This window comes from Aspergillus caelatus (genome assembly GCF_009193585.1).
Source record: "Aspergillus caelatus strain CBS 763.97 unplaced genomic scaffold BDV27scaffold_28, whole genome shotgun sequence".
Taxonomy (NCBI): domain Eukaryota; kingdom Fungi; phylum Ascomycota; class Eurotiomycetes; order Eurotiales; family Aspergillaceae; genus Aspergillus; species Aspergillus caelatus.
This window is the reverse complement of record NW_022475291.1, coordinates 180609-203393: the sequence shown is the minus strand read 5'-3', so window position 1 is coordinate 203393 and position 22785 is coordinate 180609. Positions and strand designations below refer to the sequence as shown.

General features: G+C 47.5%; 7 protein-coding genes across 7 annotated transcripts; 3 read left to right on the top strand and 4 right to left on the bottom strand.

Annotated features, from left to right (window-relative positions):
* Positions 1 to 2: 2 nt before the first annotated feature.
* Positions 3 to 2342, bottom strand: BDV27DRAFT_58012 (major facilitator superfamily domain-containing protein). Its single transcript, XM_032076999.1, has 5 exons — positions 1767 to 2342; positions 1617 to 1714; positions 1217 to 1564; positions 1026 to 1166; positions 3 to 969 (listed from the first exon to the last, which is right to left on the bottom strand). Exons 1-5 carry the CDS (start codon positions 2016 to 2018, stop codon positions 135 to 137), a joined length of 1674 nt encoding a protein of 557 aa, XP_031931088.1. The 5' UTR covers positions 2019 to 2342; the 3' UTR covers positions 3 to 134.
* Positions 2343 to 2371: 29 nt separating this feature from the next.
* Positions 2372 to 3248, bottom strand: BDV27DRAFT_123097 (MOSC domain-containing protein). Its single transcript, XM_032065790.1, has one exon. The coding sequence runs from the start codon at positions 3167 to 3169 to the stop codon at positions 2594 to 2596; it is 576 nt and encodes a 191-aa protein (XP_031931087.1). The 5' UTR covers positions 3170 to 3248; the 3' UTR covers positions 2372 to 2593.
* A 676-nt stretch (positions 3249 to 3924) lies between these two features.
* Positions 3925 to 7337, top strand: BDV27DRAFT_154483 (uncharacterized protein; the record flags this gene model as incomplete). Its single annotated transcript, XM_032071969.1, has 3 exons — positions 3925 to 4915; positions 4968 to 5799; positions 5852 to 7337. 3 exons carry the CDS (start codon positions 3925 to 3927, stop codon positions 7335 to 7337), a joined length of 3309 nt encoding a protein of 1102 aa, XP_031931086.1.
* A 57-nt stretch (positions 7338 to 7394) lies between these two features.
* Positions 7395 to 8471, bottom strand: BDV27DRAFT_142384 (uncharacterized protein; the record flags this gene model as incomplete). The annotated part of the gene is made up of 5 exons (XM_032069948.1): positions 7395 to 7662; positions 7747 to 7908; positions 7977 to 8047; positions 8111 to 8303; positions 8395 to 8471. 5 exons carry the CDS (start codon positions 8469 to 8471, stop codon positions 7395 to 7397), a joined length of 771 nt encoding a protein of 256 aa, XP_031931085.1.
* Positions 8472 to 10693: 2222 nt separating this feature from the next.
* Positions 10694 to 12334, top strand: BDV27DRAFT_168765 (putative MFS transporter; the record flags this gene model as incomplete). Its single annotated transcript, XM_032074858.1, has 2 exons — positions 10694 to 11307; positions 11386 to 12334. 2 exons carry the CDS (start codon positions 10694 to 10696, stop codon positions 12332 to 12334), a joined length of 1563 nt encoding a protein of 520 aa, XP_031931084.1.
* Positions 12335 to 13115: 781 nt separating this feature from the next.
* Positions 13116 to 15360, top strand: BDV27DRAFT_168763 (uncharacterized protein). Its single transcript, XM_032074857.1, has one exon. It carries the CDS (start codon positions 13132 to 13134, stop codon positions 15256 to 15258), a length of 2127 nt encoding a protein of 708 aa, XP_031931083.1. The 5' UTR covers positions 13116 to 13131; the 3' UTR covers positions 15259 to 15360.
* A 101-nt stretch (positions 15361 to 15461) lies between these two features.
* Positions 15462 to 16845, bottom strand: BDV27DRAFT_123092 (uncharacterized protein). The gene is made up of 4 exons (XM_032065789.1): positions 16685 to 16845; positions 16222 to 16625; positions 16115 to 16165; positions 15462 to 16060 (listed from the first exon to the last, which is right to left on the bottom strand). The coding sequence occupies exons 2-4, from the start codon at positions 16334 to 16336 to the stop codon at positions 15765 to 15767; spliced, it is 462 nt and encodes a 153-aa protein (XP_031931082.1). The 5' UTR covers positions 16337 to 16625; positions 16685 to 16845; the 3' UTR covers positions 15462 to 15764.
* Positions 16846 to 22785: the final 5940 nt, after the last annotated feature.

Sequence of the window (22785 nt, the reverse complement as noted above, 5' to 3'; positions counted from 1 at the left end):
AAAAAAAAAAAAAAAAAAGATCCCCCACGCGATAAACGCGCAACCAATGCGCCCCAGATTACAACTCAAGATGTTCCCTCCCCGCTCCAGCCTCCCATGCAAGAGCCTCTTGTGTCCCATCACAGCCAAGGATCTTATGACCGCACAGGTGCAGTCGGTAATTGAGCCCCGGTAGCTTCCGCACGTCCCTGAAGCTCAATCTCATTCATAGCTAAGAGGTCTTCTTCCTCCCAACCCTCACGCTCGTCCTTGACCAGTCTTACGAAACAAACATCTAAAATCAGCGCCACCGCACTGATGGCAACACCAAAGTACAGGGCTGCTCGATATCCCGTGATCTGGCTGTGGACACGCTGAGCGACTTGGACCTCAATGGTCGACGCAAACCCGAGTCCCAGACTGTTACCGTATAGATTCAGCGTTCCAATAATAGAACCAGCGATACCCTGCTGGTGCCTTCGGACGGAATTACTCGCAATAATCTGCCCCGCCGTATAGACAAAGTCTGGGCAGAACGAGAAAAGAACTACAGATGGGAAGATCTGGGCCCAGTACGATTGTTGCAAAGGCACGGTGGCCATCAGGGCATTAGAGACTAGAATTGTGACTGTGCCTATAGCCAGGATCCACTGCGCCGCGAGACGAGGGATCAGCCAGGCAGCAAGGGATGCTGCGGCCGTTGCACAGACGACAAAAGGGGTCCACCCGACGGCGAAATGCAGAGGGGACCAATGCCATACCTCCTGTAGCCAGAGCACCTGGTACCAGATTAGTGTACCTACTGCCATGTAATTTAGGAGGATGACTAGGAGCAGGGTCAGGAAGGATGGTGCCTTGAAGATTTCGAGTGGCATGATTGGTTGCGCCGCGAATCTTTTTTCCCAAACTAGAAAGCTGCCGAAGAGTATCAGTGATATTGGGAGGAGAGCTATTTCATAAGGGGTGGACCACCCAACACTGGGTGCCTGACTGTGAGAGTAAATCAGCTCGTCATCCGCATCCTGCCTCGCTCGGGGTTCGCCTACTTCCAAACAAAGTTAAAGAGGATCAGGGAACTGGTGCCTAAAGCGGAGCCGATCCAATCTATCTTTCCGTGGCGGTCGACCGGCGGTTCGTATGGCGCTAGAGCCCACAGAGCAACGAAGGTCACCGCGCTGAGACAAGCTCTATAATCTGTGAGCATCAAGCTTTTTCTATCTCCCCTAATGCAACGTACATGAACACGAAGAACCACTTCCAGTCCGTGTTTTCTAGGAAGGCGCCCAAGAGTATCGCTCCACAGTAGCCTCCCAATGGTGCCGATGCTGCAAAGAAACCCAAACTCAGGTTTCGGAGGCGTCCCGGTGGATTCGTGGACGATATCATTGCTACCGCATTGGGCATAATGAGAGCACCTCCAACACCAGCAAGGGCACGCATCGTGACAAAGGCAAAGAAGTTATAACAAAAGGCACCAACCAGGACGCACAGACTAAGCCATGCTCCGCCGATCAGGAGCAATTTCCGGTGTCCAAATACATCACCCAAGCGACCACTCATCAAGACAAAGGTTCCTTGTGTGAGTCTATACACGATCAGTCCCTAAGCCGTGTTTGATGAAGTAGGATGAGGCTCACGCATAGCTGGCTCCAATCCAGGAAGCATATGTGCCCCCGACACCCATTGCATTGATCAACGTACTACCACCAGCTATACCAGCAAAGTTCACTGTCATCTAGTCCCATTAGCTTTCCTCCCTCTGTGAGCAGGATTGGATTAGGACATACCTGCACAAGGTTCGCCAGAATGAGCAGCACGGTGACTGTTAACCTTCGGGCCTGCGTGGTGCCATGTGAAGGCACACGCTCGAAAATTGGCTGACCGGTTTCTGGCGGCGGGTCACCATTGGGTGAAATTCGCCGACTCTCTGTCTGTTGTCCTAGATTTTCAGAATACAAATTGGGCGGCGAAGGGGGGGCGGGCGCAGAAACTCGTTTTTCCGGCTGGATCTCGCAATGGAGAGCCTGTATCAGCGACATGGCGGCTCGTCAAGATCCTTCGGTCGGTCGATTATTGCAGCAAGGGGATCGATGAGAGCAGGAGATACAAGTGAAATTCTAGTATAGTGGCTACACCACTGGCGTGAAATACCGGAGATCTCTTCAGGAAAAAGAGAAGTTGGCGGAAAACAGGGAAATGGACTTCCGATCAACGGTATCGGCGACTCGTCGTTCAATTCCACCTCTACTGTCCTCTCCACGGTCCCCAGCGCACCGATTGGCTTTCCTGGATGATAGGTATTTCTTATACATCCGAGTCGAATCCGATTGACCCATTAATTCCGCTGTCATAGTGGATGACTCACCGCTGCTCTTGGCTTCTTTATAAACCAGAACATTAACACTCACAAACCCATCCGAAAAGTACTGGTTGTTTCCCGATAACTAATTAGATAATTGTGTATATAGATTCTTCTTCGAAGACTGAGTATAGCATGATTGACGAGTGTGTTAGAATTATGTCTTGATTGAACAGCTTCTTCAGCGTACATGCAGGCCTAGATCAACAGTCGATGTGCCCCTGCGGTACATCGCAAGATGCACAGCAACTCACATTAAATACAATTAAGAGCCAGGTTAGTTGCTGGTCTCTGGACGACAATCTCCATTCCCGGTCGAATCTCACCTCCTTTCTCGACAACACTCATGACACCAGCCATGTATCCGATCACCACACCCCGACTATCCTTCACCAAGAAGCGGTCCTTCAGACCCTTCTTCATAGCATCAAGCTGGGGACCGGGGTTGCGCAAACCAGTCAGCCTCAGAGTTGGTGCGTCCTGCCTGGGTGTTTTGCCATCTACAAACAGCAACTTTGTATCCTTGGGCAATGAGAGCAGATCAATACCCTGGGTTGTGATGTTCTCGCCCAACTGTCCTGGTTTGAGGGTGATGTCCTTCGCTCCGGTCGTAGGGTCTTTACACACTTTCTGAAGGATCTCAGCGTGCATCAGGTGTACCTGGCGCAGGTTTGCATCGGACGGCCTGGTATTTCGTAGGGGTCGGTGCTGGACAGTTGGTCCCGCATGGACATCACCTTTGACACCATGATTTGGGATAAGTGTTATACTGGGCGCGGCAGTCTTCGAGATAGAATGCGAGCCCGACAGGGAGACACTGTTGACAGACATGGTGTTGATTTTCTTTTGATTCTGCGAAAAGCGTGGCTCTAGGTTTGTAGTGAATAGGTAGACCTCTCATCTATCTATACTAATTCATCCTCTTGGCTGTTTTTTCCCCCATCAACATAACAATTATTATTTATCTACCCATTTACCCCACTCTCTGAAATGGTGTGCGGGTGATGGATGCATGCATTGAATCTACCCCGCGGGAGATGAGCTTTGGATTCGTCAATCGCATTGTGCTACTGCAAGTCCACAGACGTGGTGATCGTTTATTTGTCCGACAAACCACCATGGCATGTCATGCGATGTTTTAAGTTCATTGATCATGTTATCACTGTGATATATGGCTCTCTGAGTCTCTGTCATCAGTTGAACTCTAATCGAAATCTGACAGATGCAGCTGCACCAGTTTGAAATAGAAAGATTGCCTGTGGCCCTTATTATACATCGCCTCGCAAAACGAGATAAGAATGATTTCTTCAGTATGTCGCTAGGACTAGTTAGAGAAAACGACGCTCTAGTAGTTGGCATGTATGTGTATGAATTACTAGTACACACTGGTTTGCCTGCCGATTTAATTCGCGAGGCTGAGCATGGAAGAGAGAAGAGATTATCTGCTCCACTTTTTGGACCCTATCCGTAGACTCATCGGGCTGAAACTTGTTATCTAATTTTACTCTGCAACCCCAAACTATTCTATGCACCTTAAGCATAGTTCAAGTCACTGCAACGTTGCTTTGAGGTAGGTATTCGTCGACATGGTCGATCCAAGCGAGTATACCGTCGGCTGGATCTGCGCGATCACTGCCGAATACGTCGCTGCTCAGGCATTTCTTGACGAAAAGCACGAAAATCCAGCATATTTATCCCCACAAAATAAAAATGACTACATATTAGGCCGAATTGCGGACCATAACGTGGTCATTGCTGTACTACCAATCGGCGAATATGGCACCTCCTCAGCAGCGCGCGTGGCAGAAACCATGCTGCACAGCTTTCCGAACGTCCGAATTGGCCTGATGGTCGGCATCGGCGGCGGTGCGCCAAGTACAGACCATGATATTCGACTTGGGGATGTCGTCGTTAGTACCCCCTCGAATAGCCATGGGGGTGTATTTCAGTATGACTATGGCAAGACCATCCAAGGTGAAACATTTTGCCCGACAGGCTACCTAGACCAGCCGCCCGCAGTTTTGCGCGCAGCTGTCAATGGGCTTCAGGCGCGATATGAGATCGAAGGTCATTATTTAGCAGATAATATTGATCACGTCCTGGAAAGAAACCCAAGATTGCGAAGGAAATACGGACAACCGGGTCCAGCCAGTGATCGGCTGTACCAAAGTCATATTGTTCATCCTCTAAACAACAAATCTAATTGTACCGTAAGTTGCGGGGATGATCCCTCTACCCTCGTGCTGCGAAACCCCCGTACAGAAGAAGAAGACAACCCGATGGTTCATTATGGGCTGGTCGCTTCCGCGAATCAGTTAATGAAAGATGCCTGCATTAGGGATAAGCTGATCATGGAGAAGGATATTCTATGTTTTGAAATGGAGGCGGCCGGGCTGATGAATCACTTCCCCTGCCTAGTCATTCGTGGTATTTGTGACTATTCGGACTCCCATAAAAATAAGGCATGGCAAGGGTATGCGGCAATGGCAGCGGCTGCTTACACGAAAGACCTATTGTGTCGGATCTCTCCTCAACATGTGCAGGCAGAGAAGAAGATCATAGAGATTCTCTCCACTGGTAAGCTTAACAAGCCCCTTTTTACTGGTCAACCACACTGATTATCCTTCAGTGAGAACGATTAATGAGACAACCCAAGATATCGATCGTGGGGTCAAAAGGTTACGCCAGCTCGGTGATGACCGAGAATACCAAGCTGTTATTGATTGGCTTACACCAGTAAATTATGCTCTCCAACAGAACGATTTCATTGCCCGGCGGCAGGAAGGAACTGGGGAGTGGTTTCTGAATTCAACTGAATTCAAGCAATGGCTTAGCCAAAGCAAACAGAGCCTATTCTGTCCCGGTATGCCCGGAGCAGGTAAAACCATGATCACCGCAACTACCATCGATCATCTTTACCGTGAATACCGGAATAAGCCTATGACTAGCATCACCTATATCTATTGCAATTTCCGACAGCAGCACGAACAGCGGTACACCGACCTTCTTTTAAGCCTGTTGAAGCAGCTTGTCCAAGGACAGCCTTTTATTCCCAATGTAGTCAGAATACTTTACGATGAATGCAAGCGAAGAGAAAGTCGACCGACTCACGAAGGAATTCTAAGCACCCTGTACAGTGTCGCTGGCTCTTACTCGAGAATTTTCATCGTCATCGACGCACTGGACGAATGTCAGGTCTCCAATGAAGATCGGGCAAGATTTCTCCACCTAATATTCGGTATACAGGAAAGGACCAAGGCGAACATCCTTGTAACTTCGCGTTTTGTCCATGAGATTGAAAAAAGATTTGAGAAAAGCATCAGGCTGGAGATCCGGGCTAGCGACATAGACGTGCAGCGATATCTTGAACGGCGGTTGCAGAGTTTTCCGTCCTTCGTTTTACATAACCCTACTCTGCAAGCAGAGATTAAGACCAAACTTGCTCGGGCAGTTGATGGAATGTCTGTACCACGTGATGATGACCATTACCTTGCATTGGCTGACATACACTAGGTTTCTTCTCGCAAAGCTTTATGTTGACTCATTGGTCTATAAAACAACACCTAAGGCCATAAGGGGTGTGCTTGCAGAGCTTGAGGCTACATCCGCGGAAAGTTTAAAGAACGGCCAGAAGCCCAAGGTTCTGGACTATGCATATAATCAAGCCATGGAGCGAATTCGCGGCCAAGCGCCAGAGCACCAGGAGCTTGCCAATCGAGTCTTATCATGGATTACCTGTGCTACAAGGAGCCTTAGATTATCAGAGCTACAGCAAGGACTTGGTATTGAATTCAACGCGCCAGAGCTTGATAAAGATAATATGCCAGATATTGGACAGGCTGTCTCAGTATGTGCGGGCTTGGTGATAGTAGACGAAAAGAGTGACGCAGTCCGGCTTGTCCATTATACAACGCAAGAGTATTTTGAACGCACCTACAAGGATTGGCTTCTTCAAGGGCACACTGACTTGACAAGAGCTTGCCTCACCTACTTATCATTCAAAATTTTCGATGGTGACCACTTGTTAACATCAATGAACCTCATCATGAGAGCGTGGTCAAATCCTTTGTATCGCTATGCTGCATTGAGTTGGGGATACCATGCCAGAAAGGCTTGCATGGAAGAGGATAAGTGTGTCTTAGACTTCATCCATAACACTGCCAAACTGTCCGTCTGCGGTCAATTTATCCTACATAGCCAGCTTGGCATTAGCCTTGGGAATCCAGATATGGAAAGCATGCACCTTACAGCGTGTCTAGGGCTCTCTAAGTCCATGTCAATTCTGTTAGAAGAATCACATGATGTCGATCCAAGAGACTCTTTTTACATGACTCCACTACTGTGGGCCGCAATTCAGGGCCACGAAGCAGTAGTAAAGCTACTTCTAGAAAATGGTGCAAACGTCAATTCAGCAGATGCATGGGGCATGACTTCGCTGTCCCGGGCAGCCAAAGGGGGCCATGAGGCTGTGGTTAAGCTCCTGCTGGAATGGAATGCTGATACCGAGGAAAAGACACGTAAGGGTGACACACCTCTTATTATGGCCGCTGAATATGGCCATGAGGCGGTGGTGCGAGTTCTACTAGACAGGAATGCTGGTATTGAAGCAAAGAACAAGTCCGGTTACACTGCGCTTCTATTGGCAGTTCAAAATGGGTATGATGCGGTTGCCAGTCTCCTGCTGGAGAAGGGCACCAATACTGAAATCAAGGGGTATCTTGACAGAACTCCGTTACTAATAGCCGTTGAAAATCGCGATGACACAATGGTAAGGCTGTTGCTGAAGAAGAACCCCGATATAGAGGCAAGAGATTCGGAAGGCCTGACCGCGCTCTCATTAGCCGCTTGGAGCGGTGATGAAGCGGTGGTGAGATGTCTGCTGGAAAGGAATGCCCATATAAATTCGAGATCTGTTAAGGGCTTTACTGCGTTCTATTTAGCATCATATGGTGGTCATAAAGCCGTGGCAGACCTTCTTGAAGAGGCAGGAGCATCGTAGATTGTTTTACGATTGTAACAGTTATATAAAACAAAACATGATTCCCCTAACGATATTTCAATGAGATATACGCCACCCAGCATAGCCTATAATTCCAAGTGCAGTCACAGCCAGTGCTCCCACTTTCAATGCAGCTCGTTGGACTCTGGGCTTCAGGGTGTCCTCTAACAGTTTTTGGAACTTTTCTGGCTCGTTTCCCCGTGGATACTTCTCATCGGGGTTTGGCAGGTCCAAGAACGGACAGATCTGCTCCCAGCCGAGGCCCTCCTCGAGTTTAATCAACAAATGTGTCTCCTTGGGGAGCATGCTTTTCGCGGATTGAATACTATTGTTCTCAGGTTATATGGATCTTATAGCTTAATCTTCACATATAGATGAAGAGAGGAGGGGATAGAGCATTGTCACTTACTATTCAACATAGTTCCTACGCAGCGCGGCCTCATTGTTCGGGTCCCCGGGATTTGTTCCGCCGGATATAGCCCAGAACATGACTTGATCAAGACGGAAGAAGCATTTGAGCATGATATCGAAGTGTTTCAAGATATTCATGGGGACGAAGTTGCCATTCTCACTACATTGGCGACGGTGTTGTTCATTGATGTCACCCATTTGTCCGGGTCACGGTGTGTTAGAATAAACTTGACATCCGGGTCTTCGGCGTATACTTCGAGAGCCTGTGCGCCAAAATAGCTGGGAAGTTCAATGAAGCACTGCTATCTGATTAGCTACCATCTGATAGACCACGCACAAACGAAGATTTGCAGCCCACATACGTCATATTTACTCAGCCACTTGTCGAATTCAGCCCTTTCGTATCGCTTGATACCTGAGAAGCGAATATGCTGTGCAATCACGGCTTCCTCTAGAATCTTCATATGTAATGGGCCACTAAAACAAGCCTCAGTCATGTGGTATGGACTGAAGCCTAATATCCTCATGGCGGCGAGGAGGCCCAAAGTACCCGATCTATAGCTAATCAGCCATCCTGTGGTAGTGTGCTTGTACCGTGGTTAAAGGCAACTCGAGGTACAGAAGGACTTGCAAGATTGTTCCTCACCTGCTGCAGCTGGCGATAATGACTTTCGTCTTCTTTTTGTTCGCTGGTTGAGCCAGCCTGTCAAGTTGGCGAGACATCTTGAATAGAGGTCTCGTGCTATCCAGATATGAATACGAAAACAACTGAATTCCGGGGGGGGGGCTGACTCTCATTTATAGGTAGAGACCAAGGATTGAACACTGCCTGTTTGTGCAAGATCCACCTTGGCACAGTCTACCAATTGAAGTTTTACCGGTGATGTTGTGTATAGCCTGGCCAAATGCACGGACCGCATCATCCAATATAGGTTCATTGATAGGGAATGTTTCATGCTTGCTCTGCTGCGGCTAACCAGCCTTATGCTAGTTTCTTTTCAGTAGACCCATTGTAAATAACATGTAAGCACTAGCACTTTCTAGCCTACGTGTGTAGAACAGGTAGTACATACATCTTTATAACTGCTGTAAGCTCAACGGCTTTAGTTTTGTTGTTAGACTATCTGTACAATGCAGTATCATCGCAACACACGGTATCTATATCGGAGTTGGACAGCTTGATTTAGTCTACACTCTGGACGAAGTAACTGACACACATGTATTGATAGATGAGATGGTGGACTTGGGGGCCAAATGTGACGGTGCGCGCTAGAACCCGGCTAAGAGACGACAAGGCGAATGACAGTCAGTAGAGCATTTAAATAGGACTCCACCTCAGCCCAATTCTTATCCATCTCTGTATTTCCAACTTTCCCATAGGTGTCAATATCTAATGAATTGATAATAGAACTAAGGGCATCGCGCCCAGATCAATAGGACACATACTCTCATAACAAGTGGATTCCATAGGCTGACATTAAATACCTAACAATAGCCCATGAGAGGTTACGGGTAAATATATCTTCTACTGGCATTATAGTCCGTCTCTTGGCATGTAGAGAAGTGTATCACATGTCGCAACTTAAAACTCACGTACACCAATGAGTTCAAGGAGAGTTTTGTACCTCGAATAGGATACTAACCGTCAAGACAATGCTGACAGGATATCTGAGTTCTATTTCCCACTTCACTGGATAATCTCTTTCCTGGTAATACTAGGTAACGGTTCCTTTTGGCACGTGCAATGCCGTGCCCTGGATATACTACGTCAGACTCCACCTGCCAAGTCACTATTTTACACTTTAAGCTTTGGAAAGCTTGGCCTATTTCTTGAATTCTCATTTTGGTACTTCACACATTGCCCTATCTAAGACGTGGGGTGTCACAGCACACTGATGTAGAGGATTCCACATTCACAGCAACATATTCACAGCAACATACTCAGGGCAGCTGGCGATCGGCATTGTATATATTCCTTGAGGTAGTCGGTAAACTTCAGTGATGCATATTACACTATGGCAAATACACTCGTTATAGTTTTAATACAATTTTATGAGGATATTGAAACTAATCAGCTATATAAATATTTCGTCGGTCTGCCTTTATATACAAGCTCCGATTTTGCCTCTCCCTTTCATCCTTTCTGACTCCGGCCTATCCACATGGCCGTGGATGTTTATCTACGTCCAATCTACGTCCATAGAGGAAGAACCCCTGTATGACGTCCGTTATCCATATAGGAGACTCAGAAACCAATTTTCATATATGATCAGAATTATTATAGCTGGGGGAAGGCTTGATAGAAAAAACCCGTCTTGTCTCTTAATCCTTCCGTTTGCCGTACCTGACCATGCAACGTGCTCCGTTCGCCATGCTTGTGAAATTGTTCTACAGACTATTTGATTCCCGATATAGCCATAAAAGTATAGGAGGCCTGGCCCATCCTGCTTTTCCGTTAAGTTTTCCAGATGTCTGCCTCTGACGAGGTGGCATGGTTTTTGGGTGGCAAGTTACACACTCTAGGAACAATCCAGTTAGCTCCGTGGGCATCCCATCCGTTTATAAAGGTAGTTGTCCAGGACCCTTGGACTCCCCACAGACCGTGGGGGTTCCAATTCCGTGGGGGAAGCCGAGGGCCATTCGTCCGAAGTGCGGTTATGCTTTTGCGGGGATCGTATCGGATCCACTCAAGCTTACAATTTGAGTAATTGGTTGGATAACGGCAAAAGATCCCAGAATCAAGTTCTCCATATTACGCTAAACTTATCTTGTAACGAATCTGGGGTTTAGTAAAGGCGTGGGGGTGCTCAGCGCTGGCTACCTGCGGGGAATATGCCATATATAAACGGCAATATGAAAAACTCATCCCCAACTTCCAGCTTGTTATACAAGGCCGCTGCGAAGGCTATCTTATTCTATTATAGCTCTCTACTATCTCACCCATCATGGATCCAAAGCCACAAGGATCTCACCATGAAGATCCGGTCAAACCCGCGAACATGGACCACATCAACGTCGTGCGGGTTCCCCTGACCGAAGAGGATAGCAAGCGGATTCGAAATAAGACTGATAGGACCATTCTGATAATCCTTATGTGGGGTTACTTCCTACAAATTCTCGACAAGACGGTTCTGGGATATGGTGCCACGTTCGGCCTAAAGGAGGACGCTCACCTCTCCGGCAATGAGTATTCCTTGGTTGGTTCTATCGCTCCAATCGCCCAGCTGGCATGGCAGCCATTCTCCTCATTCTTGATTGTCAAAGTACCACACAGGATTCTTCTTCCTGCTCTGGTCGCCGGATGGGGTGTCGCACAGGCGGCAATGGCCGCTTGCCACAACTTCGGCGGGCTAATGGCCACCCGGTTCTTTCTTGGTCTCTTCGAGGCAGGCTGTCTACCTCTGTTCAGTATCATCACTGCTCAGTGGTACCGTCGTGCGGAGCAGCCACTGCGAGTGGCAGCTTGGTACAGCACCAATGGTCTTGCGACCATCATTGCTGCGGCCCTCAGTTATGGGCTGGGACATATCCAGTCTGGTGTGCTTAAAGAATGGCAGATGTAAGTTTTTTGCCTCGCTTAGATTTGAGATCTCCATATTATCGACCCAAGACATTAACTGACTTTTGCCACCAATAGCATCTTCCTCGTCGTCGGCCTTATTACCATTATCTCGTCGCCATTCCTCTACTGGAAGCTCGACAACGATATTGCTTCAGCCCGATTCCTAAACGACCAAGAAAAGCTTCAGGCCATGGAGCGCCTCCGAGCCAACCAAACCGGAGCCGGAAGCCGAGAATTCAAGGTGCATCACGTTATAGAGGCCGGACTAGAGCCGAAAACATACATCTGGATTGGAATGGCATTTTTACTCAACGTTGGCGCGTCGGTGACGAATGTCTTCGGTCCTCTGATCCTATCAGGACTCGGCTTTGATAAGTTCAAGACAACGTTACTCAACATGCCCTTCGGTGCCCTTCAGTTCATCATCATTCTGCTTGCCAGCTATCTCGCACAAAAAGCCCGCCTCAAGGCCGTCGTTCTCGCTTCCTTTATGCTACCTGTCGTGGCAGGTCTTGCGGTCTTGTACGCTCTCCCGCGGGATGACTCCGTCCAAGGTGCACTAATGGCCGGATACTATCTGCTTTCATTCTTGTTCGGTGGTAACCCGCTCATTGTCTCGTGGATTGTGGCAAACACTGCAGGACAAACGAAGAAGTCCATCGTCATGAGTCTTTACAATGCCGCTTCTTCGGCGGGAAACATTGTTGGACCGCTCCTGTTCAATGAGAATGATGCGCCCGCATATCAACCTGGACTCCGGGCCTGTCTGGGTATCTTCGTAGCCATGGCTGCTATTGTGCTGATTCAATGGGCCAATCTGTTTGTGCTCAACAAAATGCAGGAGCGTCGGCGTGTGGCGAATGGGAAGCCAGCCAAGATTGTCGATCGGTCCATGGAGAATAATTATCAAGTTTCCGAGGAGGATGCTGAGGTTGAGGCTGTTGAGACAGACAACCAGGTGGGCAATAATGCTTTCCTTGATTTGACGGATCGGGAGAACGATGAGTTTGTGTATATTTATTAGAAGTAATTGCTCTGGAATATGAGTTATGATGAGTTATGAAACCTTGTTTACACTGGGTATTTACCTGGATATAATATATGATTGTAGCTATGTACACCCTCTGTATAGGCCTGAATTGGCGCCCCACAGTCTTTTTCGAAATTTAAAAGATACCCTACATTCGGCGGTTAAATATACTGCTTTTGTGAACAACGCAATTATCTCCATCAGGATCCATATCCTAGACAGAGTGCGGAGTCAACCAATTCAACACAGCTAATACCCCTAAAAATTCCTACAAATATAACCAGGAGGGGGCACGGCCGTATCGCGCGCCCTGGGCTGCGAGGCCTCGAAGATCTCAAGGGTCAATACACCTCAACAAAGAAAGCCGAAAGCCTGATAAGTACCAATTGCGACCGGTGAACTCACCGCTACATGTCTGTGCCACGGAGCGATTGCAATCTGGCCAGCTCACGGAAACCGGCTTCTTATCTTGCAACCATTCGCTGATCATCAAGGCCCGTTGAAGACTGGCTCCGGGCGTCAATTACATGATTTCTCCCGATAGCTGCAAGGATCATGCATTACACTTGCTTCCTCAGATGAATACTTAATATTACGCGAGAAAACACATAAATAGGGGCCGATAGACTGGTGTAATTGAGGTATCTTGCGAGAGCAACAATTCCCAACTCCCCATACAGAACCAGTCACGTGCCCGCAATCCAGCGGCCCACCTGAACTTAATATTGAAATTCAATTCAACGTGCGCATGAATCACCTCGCACGGGTCATCACTATCCATTCAGAAAGCAATGGAGAAACCCGAATTGGTAAAAGAGCTGCAGCGCGACCTTGCGCGTAAATATCAGCTCCATGGACCAAAGATCGAGGGAATATGGCACTCCCTGGGCAAGGGACAACGGGAAAGGGTCATGAGAGCCGGGGCCGCCGAAAGTCAAATGCTAAAGTCGCCTATCGATAGATCGTTAGGCGATGTTTTCAAGGTCATCCCTGACTGGAATCTGCGTGACATCGCCAATCCGGATTCTGACTATCTGCTCGATTGCCTGAAACATCGCGCGACAAAATCTTTATCTGAGCAGTACATCGAGGGTGTCAACGGTGGCCCTGGTGATGCAGCGGTCATATTACGGAGCATGCAGGTCCATGGCCTTAAACATGTTGATCCCTTTCGCTATAGCTTCACGTTGTTCATGGACGAAGAACGATATGGACAATCCTTCACAGTCTCTGACCGGGAGAAGTACAAAGAAACAATGACTGCGTTGAAAGTTGGGGTGGATGCTGGATTGATTGTCCCTCAGTCGACGGGCGAGCTTATCTTGGAAAGACAGTCTATCCTACTAACGTCCATGAATATCGTGATCCAGGACATCCTTGAAGCGGGTTCTACCGTTGAGGCCAAAGGGCGCTCCAAAAAGTCAGAGAAGGCCGCACGGGAGGCTATGTCCAAACTTACAATTGACCAGAAGCCAGAAAAGCTCTCCTTGGAAGACCTGACTGCTCTTTCTCTTGACCAGAAGTCGGCTTTGGAGGATTATGTACTTCTTTGTCGGGCTGAGCCCGAGTTCCTTGCTCATGCTGTCAACGCTTGGTTCTTCAGTCGACCCGAGCTGGTGGCGGATGAGAAAGGTCGAAGATTGCCGTTGATTACAGATAAGTATATCAACATCGCATTTTTCGAGATGATCCACAATGCCGTGGTTGGTGCTGCAGTCTGGGGGTATATCCATCAACTTCTCCAGGCTCTCGTAGCCGGCCCCAACGACCGGACCTACAGAAGTGCCTTTCTCCAGGAGCTGGCAAACGTTTGTCATTTTGAGTACCAGCGAGGTCAGCAGCTTTTTAAGCGCCACGTACAAATGGCTTCTGGAGATAAACATTTCAAGCGCGTCTCTGGCGTATATGATAACGGCACCGCGCGGGTAACGATGAAAACCAAGCCGGACACTCTTACCAGAACCGATCCGCAACTCCATTATATACTTCGCCTCTGCCAAACAGACACAAATGTCTCCAAGGCAGTCGAATGGGTTCGAAAGTTAGATGACTTCCACCAAACACATCCTGCTGAGCAAGAAAAGATGGGGGAGAGCGAATTTGACGCTTTCGGTGATCTTGCCGTGACAACCAATTTCGTCCAGTGTCTCTCGACGTCTCTTCCCATGCCACCAATGAATCCGAAGAAGGGACAAGCTTATATTTCTCGGCTAAAGGCACTGGGGTCTGAGCTTGACCCGCTAAAATCCGAGATTGACTTGTCGGCGTTTGCAGTGCCCATCGATAATCTTATGGAGCCGGGAATGGCTCAAGGTGCGCTGACCACACTTGACGAATTCATATCCAACAAAACAGGTGCAGATATCGGCTTCCTCTATCAGGATTTGAACGAAGAATGTTTGTCAGGCCTGCAGGATCAAGCTCAACAGCAGAAGGAGAAGAACGAACAGATAGCACAGACTGAGCTGGCTTCGTCAATTCCTGAAGCGCCCAGCCGGGAGATTCAAATTGAACAGCGCAAGGAAAAGATCAAGACCCGCCCACCACATTCATCCGTGTACAGTATCGCTCCAACAGCAGCTCCCGCAACGGAACCTGCACCTGCAGCGCCCTCCCAAGCATTCAAAGTAAAGCCATCCTCCTTAGAGGTATTCTCGACCCTTTTCTCCAACCCGAGACCACGGAGCTCAATCACTTGGGCTGCATTCCAAGCAGCTATGGCGCACATGAGATTCTCTGTTATGCCAAAGACTGGGTCCATCTATACCTTCTCTCCTCCTGAAGGCTTCAATGTCCAAAAGTCTATCACGCTCCACCGGCCGCATCAGTCCCGGATCGAGGGTTGGAGACTTCTTTACCTTGCGAGTCGTCTAAAGAGAAAATATGGATGGGATGAGAAGTCATTCGAGACGGAATGAGGTAGCTATGACTTGCTCTTTTGGGCAAATTCGGTCGTCACCAAAGCTGTGTAGTCATAGTTCGGGTACACCACGCCTAAAGTTTAGATATTTGACCCAAATTAAGTAACATCTAGCTCTAAATACCTTCGCGACATGATATGCGAAAGGATATTTGGAAAAATGATTGATACATGTCGACAAATGTAGACTTGCATATTTTAAAAACCCCCAACACATTCACCACAACATCTAGTACGTAACCAGGTAACCATTCACATATTTTGAACATCGCTCCCAATTCTCCAAATGCATTACCATCTTCATGCAACCCTTGTCCAGTTTTACCCCATTGACAAATGTCTATTGAATATACAAAACACGCGAAAAAACATGATGTCATGGAAGTGTTCATATTATTTACTATGGTCCATATGTCCAATGCCAGCCTAGACTATATCCACATGCGAAGGAATGACCTCAAGTCATCAAGTCCCCAAGCCTCCAACTAAACAGAACGCACCAGTCTAGTTGAGATTCTTAACCCAGAGAGTGACCTTGGGGATAGAGGAGTCATTTCCAAGGAAGTAGACCTGCTTTTTGTCCGCGGAAAGACCGAAGGAATTCTGGCCCTGGAAAGTGAGGTAGCCGTCTTCAGTGATGCCCCAGGCGTTGAGCACAGCGCCTGTGGGGGTGGCACCGGAGTGAGGGGTGGTCAGGCCAAGAGGCTCAGACTTGCCCTCGATGGCAAAGAGGTTTTGCCAGGCAGTGGGGGGAGCGCCTTCTTGGGTGAAGGTGATGGTGGCGCCGTCCTGGCTGTTCACTGTATGCTGTTAGGTTGGTTCACGCAGTATTAGATAGGGTGCGTGAGACGTACGGCGCAGGATCTTCAGAGTGTTGGCTTGGGTAAAGTCCACGATGGCGTGGGCTGTTCGATGTTAGTTACGTTTTCCGATGAAGGGTTGGGTTAGGGGTGGTACGTACTGTTGTCAGTGAGGACAGTGTTGCCGCCGTCAGCGACAAGAGTGAAAGACTTGGGGAGAGTGGCTGCGAGAGCAGCGGTGAAGAAGGTAGAAGCGGCGGCGAGAGTGAACTTCATGGTGGCGGTTTGAGAGTGGTTTGTTTCGTTCGTTTCGTAGATTGAGTGATGGTTGAGCTTGTGATTGATGATTTTCGTCGAACTTTGGGAGAATTGGAGGGCTTTTATATTCGAAAGCCAAATAAATGTGGCAATGGGATGCTCAGATACTATTTACGGGTTCGTGAGGCTGTAGCGTTACGCTATTGGGGAGGATTATATTGGTGCATCGATCTCTGATGCAATCGCTTCGGTGGTTGGTGTGGAGAATGTCTCACTTCGTTAGTCTTGGAGTCGGTTCTCGGACAACCTTTGTATCTCTCTATTAACCGAGTGTTGCTTGCATGATACTCGCATGAGTGATCTAACCTTAGCATCCGATACTGCAACTTGAAACTGAGTTGGTGGAAGTTTCCAAACAAGCGAACATCTTGTAGAGAAAATCACAACCCAGTCGGATCTGGGATGATATCATCTCATCAACTCTTCTCTCACTCTCACACGACGCGGGAGAGACCCTTTGGAGCAGCCCCATGTCGGTTAGAAAATTACGCGATGATCGGCACGGCTTTTCATCATTCTAAGCTTCCCCATCTTCGCTAGTCAATGGGCTAGTCTCACAACCCCGATGGGCTGCCCCACAGGTGTCTCACGGAGAAGGAAACTCCCGCCTCATCGCCACAAAATCCGGGTGGCTAAATTAGTCTCAATTCAACATGCATGATGCATTTCTATATTCTATGATGCGTGAATGGACGATGATAACTATGATACAATCAATCACGCCATTGCCTTGCACAGGCACCAAGAAATAGTTCAGAGGAAATTGTATGGCTAATAGACTGACTCAAAAACGCGATCTAAAGACCTAAAATTAGGGGATAGAGATCGGCGTCTTTATTGGCACTATTGACATTGACTACGACCACCTCCCTTCCCTTGCTCAGCAGTTCCAATCGTCCGGAGCTCCGCTTTCGAAAGTTGCTTCAACGGTTTTTGAAAATGCCGTTAGAAATCAGGTGATATTTATTGCCCTTTGAAACACGTGCCGTTTATGACCTATCATCTTAACGCGTCCTTTTCTGGAAGAGCAGTCCAATTGGGGTGTGCGGGCCGTTTAGCGCTATCAATAAATACACTACCTTACAGAGTACAGTGCTCGGTTTTCACCCATAACAAATTATCTTCGGTTTACAATCTCTCTTCGGGGTCTTTTAGGCGACATCTAATAATTACCACTTTTGTGTAGTAGGCTCAACACCCAATAGTAAAGAGATATGGATACTTCGGTGTTGCCTTCCTCTTGTTTGGGACGCTGGCTAGTCAGACTATATATATCACGAGCGTGATGCTTAATCTGTATTTTAAGGTAAAACCGTTATCGGAAGGAATAGGAAACGAAAAACAAAGGGATTTGAGACTAACAACAATAATCTCATGCTCTGACCGACAAGATGCGCCCTTACAGCGAAATCTCAGATCTCCCAAACCGGAAATACACCAGAATGAAGCCAACACTTCTGGAAACTTCACACGTGATGTCGACCAAATTTAACTGGTGAGTATTATGAAAAAGAAGAGTCGTCCGCTCAATCTCTCACATCCACCATCCTATCTTCTCACCAGAGTTATTCCCTCGGCTGGCCAGCTACCCCGCTGCGGTTGCTCTACTCGGGAGGACATCCAACGCGTCCGCTTGATGATGGGTTATTCAGGGGAGCCATCGTCGGCTTGGCGGTCCCTGTCGTGCGAGGCGTGCCAAGGTATGGATGACCATGGCTCTACCTCCTCACCGTACTATGTAAGACAATGAATAGCTGAAAAGGTCAGAATAGTGCGATAGAAAACACCCACGCTGTACTCAATGCGCTCGTAAGTGTATCCCCTGTTCAGGGTATAGAGATCTCGGTGGCCTGGTTATACGGGATGAAACCCAAACCGTGGCTCAAAAAGCCCGGAGACGGCCAAGGACAGGGCCACAGTTTAGCTCGCCAGCGTTGATAGGCCCCAATGGTTCCAGGTTGAGGATATACCTTACTCCAGAATACAACTCTTTTAACAATAACGAAAGCTGCATATCAGCTACAGAATTTGTCGCAGTGCCCAGACCCTTAGCCCAGCCACTCGAAGAGGTGGCAAATGCGTTCTTTGTAAACATCTATTTGCCTACCTCAAGGTTTTCTTTCCTACTTGATCACTATCATACATTTATTAATGCCCAGCCCATACCTCCCACTATTCAAGCGGCAGCCTTTGCCTACCTACACGTCGAACGTCCGTTCCAAGCGGTAAATCGAGCGGCACACAGGTCCTATTGCACCGCCATTGCTGAAATCAATTCTGCATTAACAAACCCGTCGATGGCTAGACTTGTTTCAACATTAATCTCAGTTCTCCTTCTGGGTCTTTTCGAATCACTTATTATCCGCGATCGCTACTCCATCTCTTCATGCGCAGCTCATTCACATGGCACATTGGCCTTACCCCGCTTGCGAGGATGTCGTCAATTGAGCAGCCCAGAAGGACGATCTCTCTTGTCCCATATCTCCACAAATATCCGATCAATATGTTTGCTAGAATCCAAACCAGTGCCGTGCGACTTGTTGCGGCTGGAATCTGAGAAATGTTTCTACGAGAAGGATTTGAACCGGGGGTTTTATATCAATGACATTCTGATGAATCGGCTACCCCAAATGCTTTCTGCTATGCGAAAGCCAATTACATCGACCGATGCGTGTCTGGGACTGATCAAAGATGTAAAAGAATTTGAGGAGCAATTGGTTCAGATCTGCCCCGGCCTAGAGAGCTGTATCAGTAGCTACCAGAACGGCTTCACACGCGAGACAAGCAACACGAAGGCCATAAAAACATGGCTAATTGTACAGATGCTACGGTGGTCCCTAAGCAAAACGCTTAGAATGAAACTGCTCTCGCTCGTTGCCAAGAGTGATACCTTCGGCATTGATGTAATCTTATTTTACGCAAGAGTTGGAAATAATGCACGAAAAGGTCAAGGATATTACCTCTGTCGTCTTGAAGGCCGCACCACAACTGTTAGATCCTTCTGTTGAAGGCGCAGCTATGAGTGGGCGCTATGCTCTCTGGCTTTTGGCTGAACTAGCAAATGCCGAGTCTTGCCTGGAAGCTAGCCGCACTTATATTCTTCATCAGTTGAGAAACCTTAAGGTGAGATACAATCTACAGCCGGCGGAGGAAGCGGCAAAAATGTCAGAAAGAACAATCTCTTTGGAAAGATGATCAGTCGTTTTATACCCACATGTGATGATTTTACAGAGGATTATGACTTATCTGATATGGTGTAATTGCACAACTAGGCTCCTCCTTTGTCACTTATCCTAATGCGCACGCATCTATATAACCTCTTTTCTAATCAAATTAAGCAATGCTTCACCGAATGTTATTTGGGATATCAGCAGATCGGTGCAGATATTGCCTACGACAACTCGTTTCTACACCCGACAATTCCCATGTTACGTCGGTGTTCAAAGCCGACAGCGTATGATATGAGCAGTTCAACCTCCGTTTCAACACAACAAAGCTGTTGTTATAACCGACGCATCAGGCCTCGCAAAATCAATATTTCTGTCTCTTGACACCACCACGTCTTGGGTGGACTCTAGGAGTATGCCAGGGCTAGAGCTGCAAGCAATGGTTTCCGCAACATTATCGCACGTCTTGGTAACTAAGATCCTCTAAATGGCGTCTCTTCCTCCACAGATCGCAGTGGGGAAGCGCTCTGCACATCCTTGAGCGGGTTTAGGTACCAGCCATAACTAGCATACATGACAACGATTATGATCTCCTCTATCACCGCCATGCAGACCTTGGCTGAAATTGATCCCTTCACAAGATCGAACACAGAACTATTGGCAAACACCGATGATACTGAATATACAACCCGTACCAGGAGTAAGGGTAACGTGATTCCGACAACGAAGATGGCTAGGCACTCCCGCCTAGGTATATTCTAACATTAGCGTAACATGCCCCAGGAGAGAGCGAGAAGCAGAACGCATCCGGCTAAAGCAGCAAGGTACAAGCAGACCCCAACACGGGACGTGGACTTTGGGTGGTTAGGATCGGACGAGGAGGCACTCCCGACAATGCTGAGGATGACGGCCACCGAAACGACGATTTGTGTCAGACGGGAGAGTTTCGGCTCCAGGGTAACTTCTATTTCCTTTCGAATTAAGCCCGTACTTCACGGGCATGTCAGTGTTGTTCTTTTCCACTTTTTGGGTGGTTCGTCGCAGGGCGGGGCAGGCAAGCAAAAGGGTCTCCAATCTCTTACAGTCTTGATAGCAACCCAAAGTGGCAAGCATCAGTGGTGATATGCCAATCGAATCAGGACCCAGCCTGTGGAACGGCGAAAGCCGTGCCTCAAAGAGGCGATCCATACGATCACCAGGAAAGGGACATAGACAATAAGTTGCAGAATTGATATGCCATTTCTCCCGGTCAGATGCATTGTGTAGTATTCGGCTTTCCTCAAATACAGTTTAATGATGATGGGAGCAGCAGGAAATAGGAATTTGAACAAAGACAAAATCCAGGATCTGCGGTTATATACGACTTCTCTTTCTAAGCCACCTACTACGCCTGTTTACCGGAGACTGCAAAGAAAGTCGTGTGCTAAACAGTACCAATGTTCCAAGGTATTCTAATTGATTGCCAGTTTTGGCAAGTGTTTCGAAGCTTAGCGTTCATCCCCCTTGTTAGATCCATGATTCTACCACTAATATGTTCTGAATGCGTTTGGAAAATAGAACCCACCAAGGCTTGTTGACAGAACCTTTCTTAAATCCTGAGCAATATGGATTAGGTCGCTAGAACGCTATACTTAATGAGGTAGGTGACTCTGAAAATTAGCGTGGATATGAAAGAGCTCTTAGCTATGGTTGGTTACGATGACTATGTGGGTCATCGGAGCTTCAGATCCACTCGGACACCATCTGAGATTGCTCTACTGTATGGTAAGGTATGAAAAGATTATTAGCTCTGCTATGCACAGCCACAAATTTTCAGTTCGGTGCTAATATGAACAATCTCATGGGTGGGAAGTACGCACTTATTCCGAAGTATGTAAGCTATGCACGCTGTTACACTGCATTTAAGGAACGACCTCGATCTGCCGCCATACTCAACGGAATTACACAGTCCACAGGCTGATCGCGTGTATGTAGTATGTACAAGTAACATCCAGAGGGGCTGGAACCGCCTATTCTATCCGCTGTGTGATTAGGTTCTCTCCTTGTACCATGCACTGGGTGATTACGGCTGCCACATATTTGCCTTCTTCTCTAGGTAGCATTCAATCTAGACTGGTGTGAAATCCGAGATGCTACGGTTTCCCCATGACTTTCATCGCTATAAATAACACGTAAGGTTCCTCACGAGGAAAATCGTATTGTTAGTGTGCGGATGATGATATGATACTAATAAACTGAAGACGGTTGAATGCAGAGACGAAGTGCTCAGTCCGGCATTCGTAGGCAGCAAGCTATTTTTCAACGCTGAAGATCGTCCAGGCATGGATAATATGATACCAATCCATCCCTTCATCAGGCTTTTATGCCATGGACAAAGTGATCATGCCTGAACATGAACCATTTGCCCGCTGTTGAATAGACAATGGACAGTGGTAAATCATGAGATTATCATGCTGTTATAGGAGCAATTGTCTCAGTCCTCCACAATTCAACTCTACGTCTATTTCCTATAATTAGATCGTGTAGTGTTCAGCTAACCCCTCTAGTGCGATCCTTCGTGCATTGCGCTGTCAAGAGCTGATTTGCCGAGTTGACTCAGAAGTAACATAGATATATGACGTCATTTCGCGTCGATGCCGCTCCATCGAGCTATATTCGTTACTTGAAGCTTGTAATTAAGCAAAATGACATGTTTAGAGAATATATTGGCCGGTTAGCTCTGGTGTTTTCATCATTTGGGCAGATACTACATCTTTTCCAGTCTACCGTGAGATAACTCGTTAGGGCTGGTTCAGGCACCCTGCCGTTTCCTTAGCTCAAAACAAAGACCTGTCTCTCTTCTTGTCCAACAACCCCATAATGTGTCTTTCTGACCTGTCATTCTTGATACTTATTTATAGTCATTGTATATTTTGTCTTGTAACTCAGATGCTCAATAAGCCATACAGATATTAATCGAGTCTTTTCTCAATTGGTCACATCCCAAGAGACCCACACGAACAAGATTCGAATCTACAAAACATAATTTGAAACCTCAACAGCTGGAAGAAATATGGCCGCCAGTTTACATAGAAGGGGAAGAGAGAGAGAGAGAGAGAGAGAGGAAAACTCCTTCAGAATACGATGGTATTATTAGCATCAGGCCCTACATACAATATGCATGTTTTTCATGGGGTTAACCAAACATGGGTCAAGATTGGGTGATCTCGGCAGTGTCGGGGATTTTCAACCGTCGGTTAC

What these genes read in the sequence shown, in the direction of transcription:
- BDV27DRAFT_58012 (XM_032076999.1), bottom strand. Translation starts at nt 2,018, where the DNA reads ATGTCGCTGATACAGGCTCTCCATTGCGAGATCCAGCCGGAAAAACGA. An exon ending in AAGTGGTTCTTCGTGTTCAT is followed by an intron (nt 1,167 to 1,216) that starts GTACGTTGCATT and finishes CACAGATTATAG; the next exon opens with AGCTTGTCTCAGCGCGGTGA. An exon ending in CTCTTTAACTTTGTTTGGAA is followed by an intron (nt 970 to 1,025) that starts GTAGGCGAACCC and finishes TTACTCTCACAG; the next exon opens with TCAGGCACCCAGTGTTGGGT.
- BDV27DRAFT_123097 (XM_032065790.1), bottom strand. Translation starts at nt 3,169, where the DNA reads ATGTCTGTCAACAGTGTCTCCCTGTCGGGCTCGCATTCTATCTCGAAG.
- BDV27DRAFT_123092 (XM_032065789.1), bottom strand. Translation starts at nt 16,336, where the DNA reads ATGAAGTTCACTCTCGCCGCCGCTTCTACCTTCTTCACCGCTGCTCTC. An exon ending in CACTGTCCTCACTGACAACA is followed by an intron (nt 16,166 to 16,221) that starts GTACGTACCACC and finishes AACATCGAACAG; the next exon opens with CCCACGCCATCGTGGACTTT. An exon ending in CACTCTGAAGATCCTGCGCC is followed by an intron (nt 16,061 to 16,114) that starts GTACGTCTCACG and finishes AACAGCATACAG; the next exon opens with TGAACAGCCAGGACGGCGCC.
- BDV27DRAFT_168763 (XM_032074857.1), top strand. Translation starts at nt 13,132, where the DNA reads ATGGAGAAACCCGAATTGGTAAAAGAGCTGCAGCGCGACCTTGCGCGT.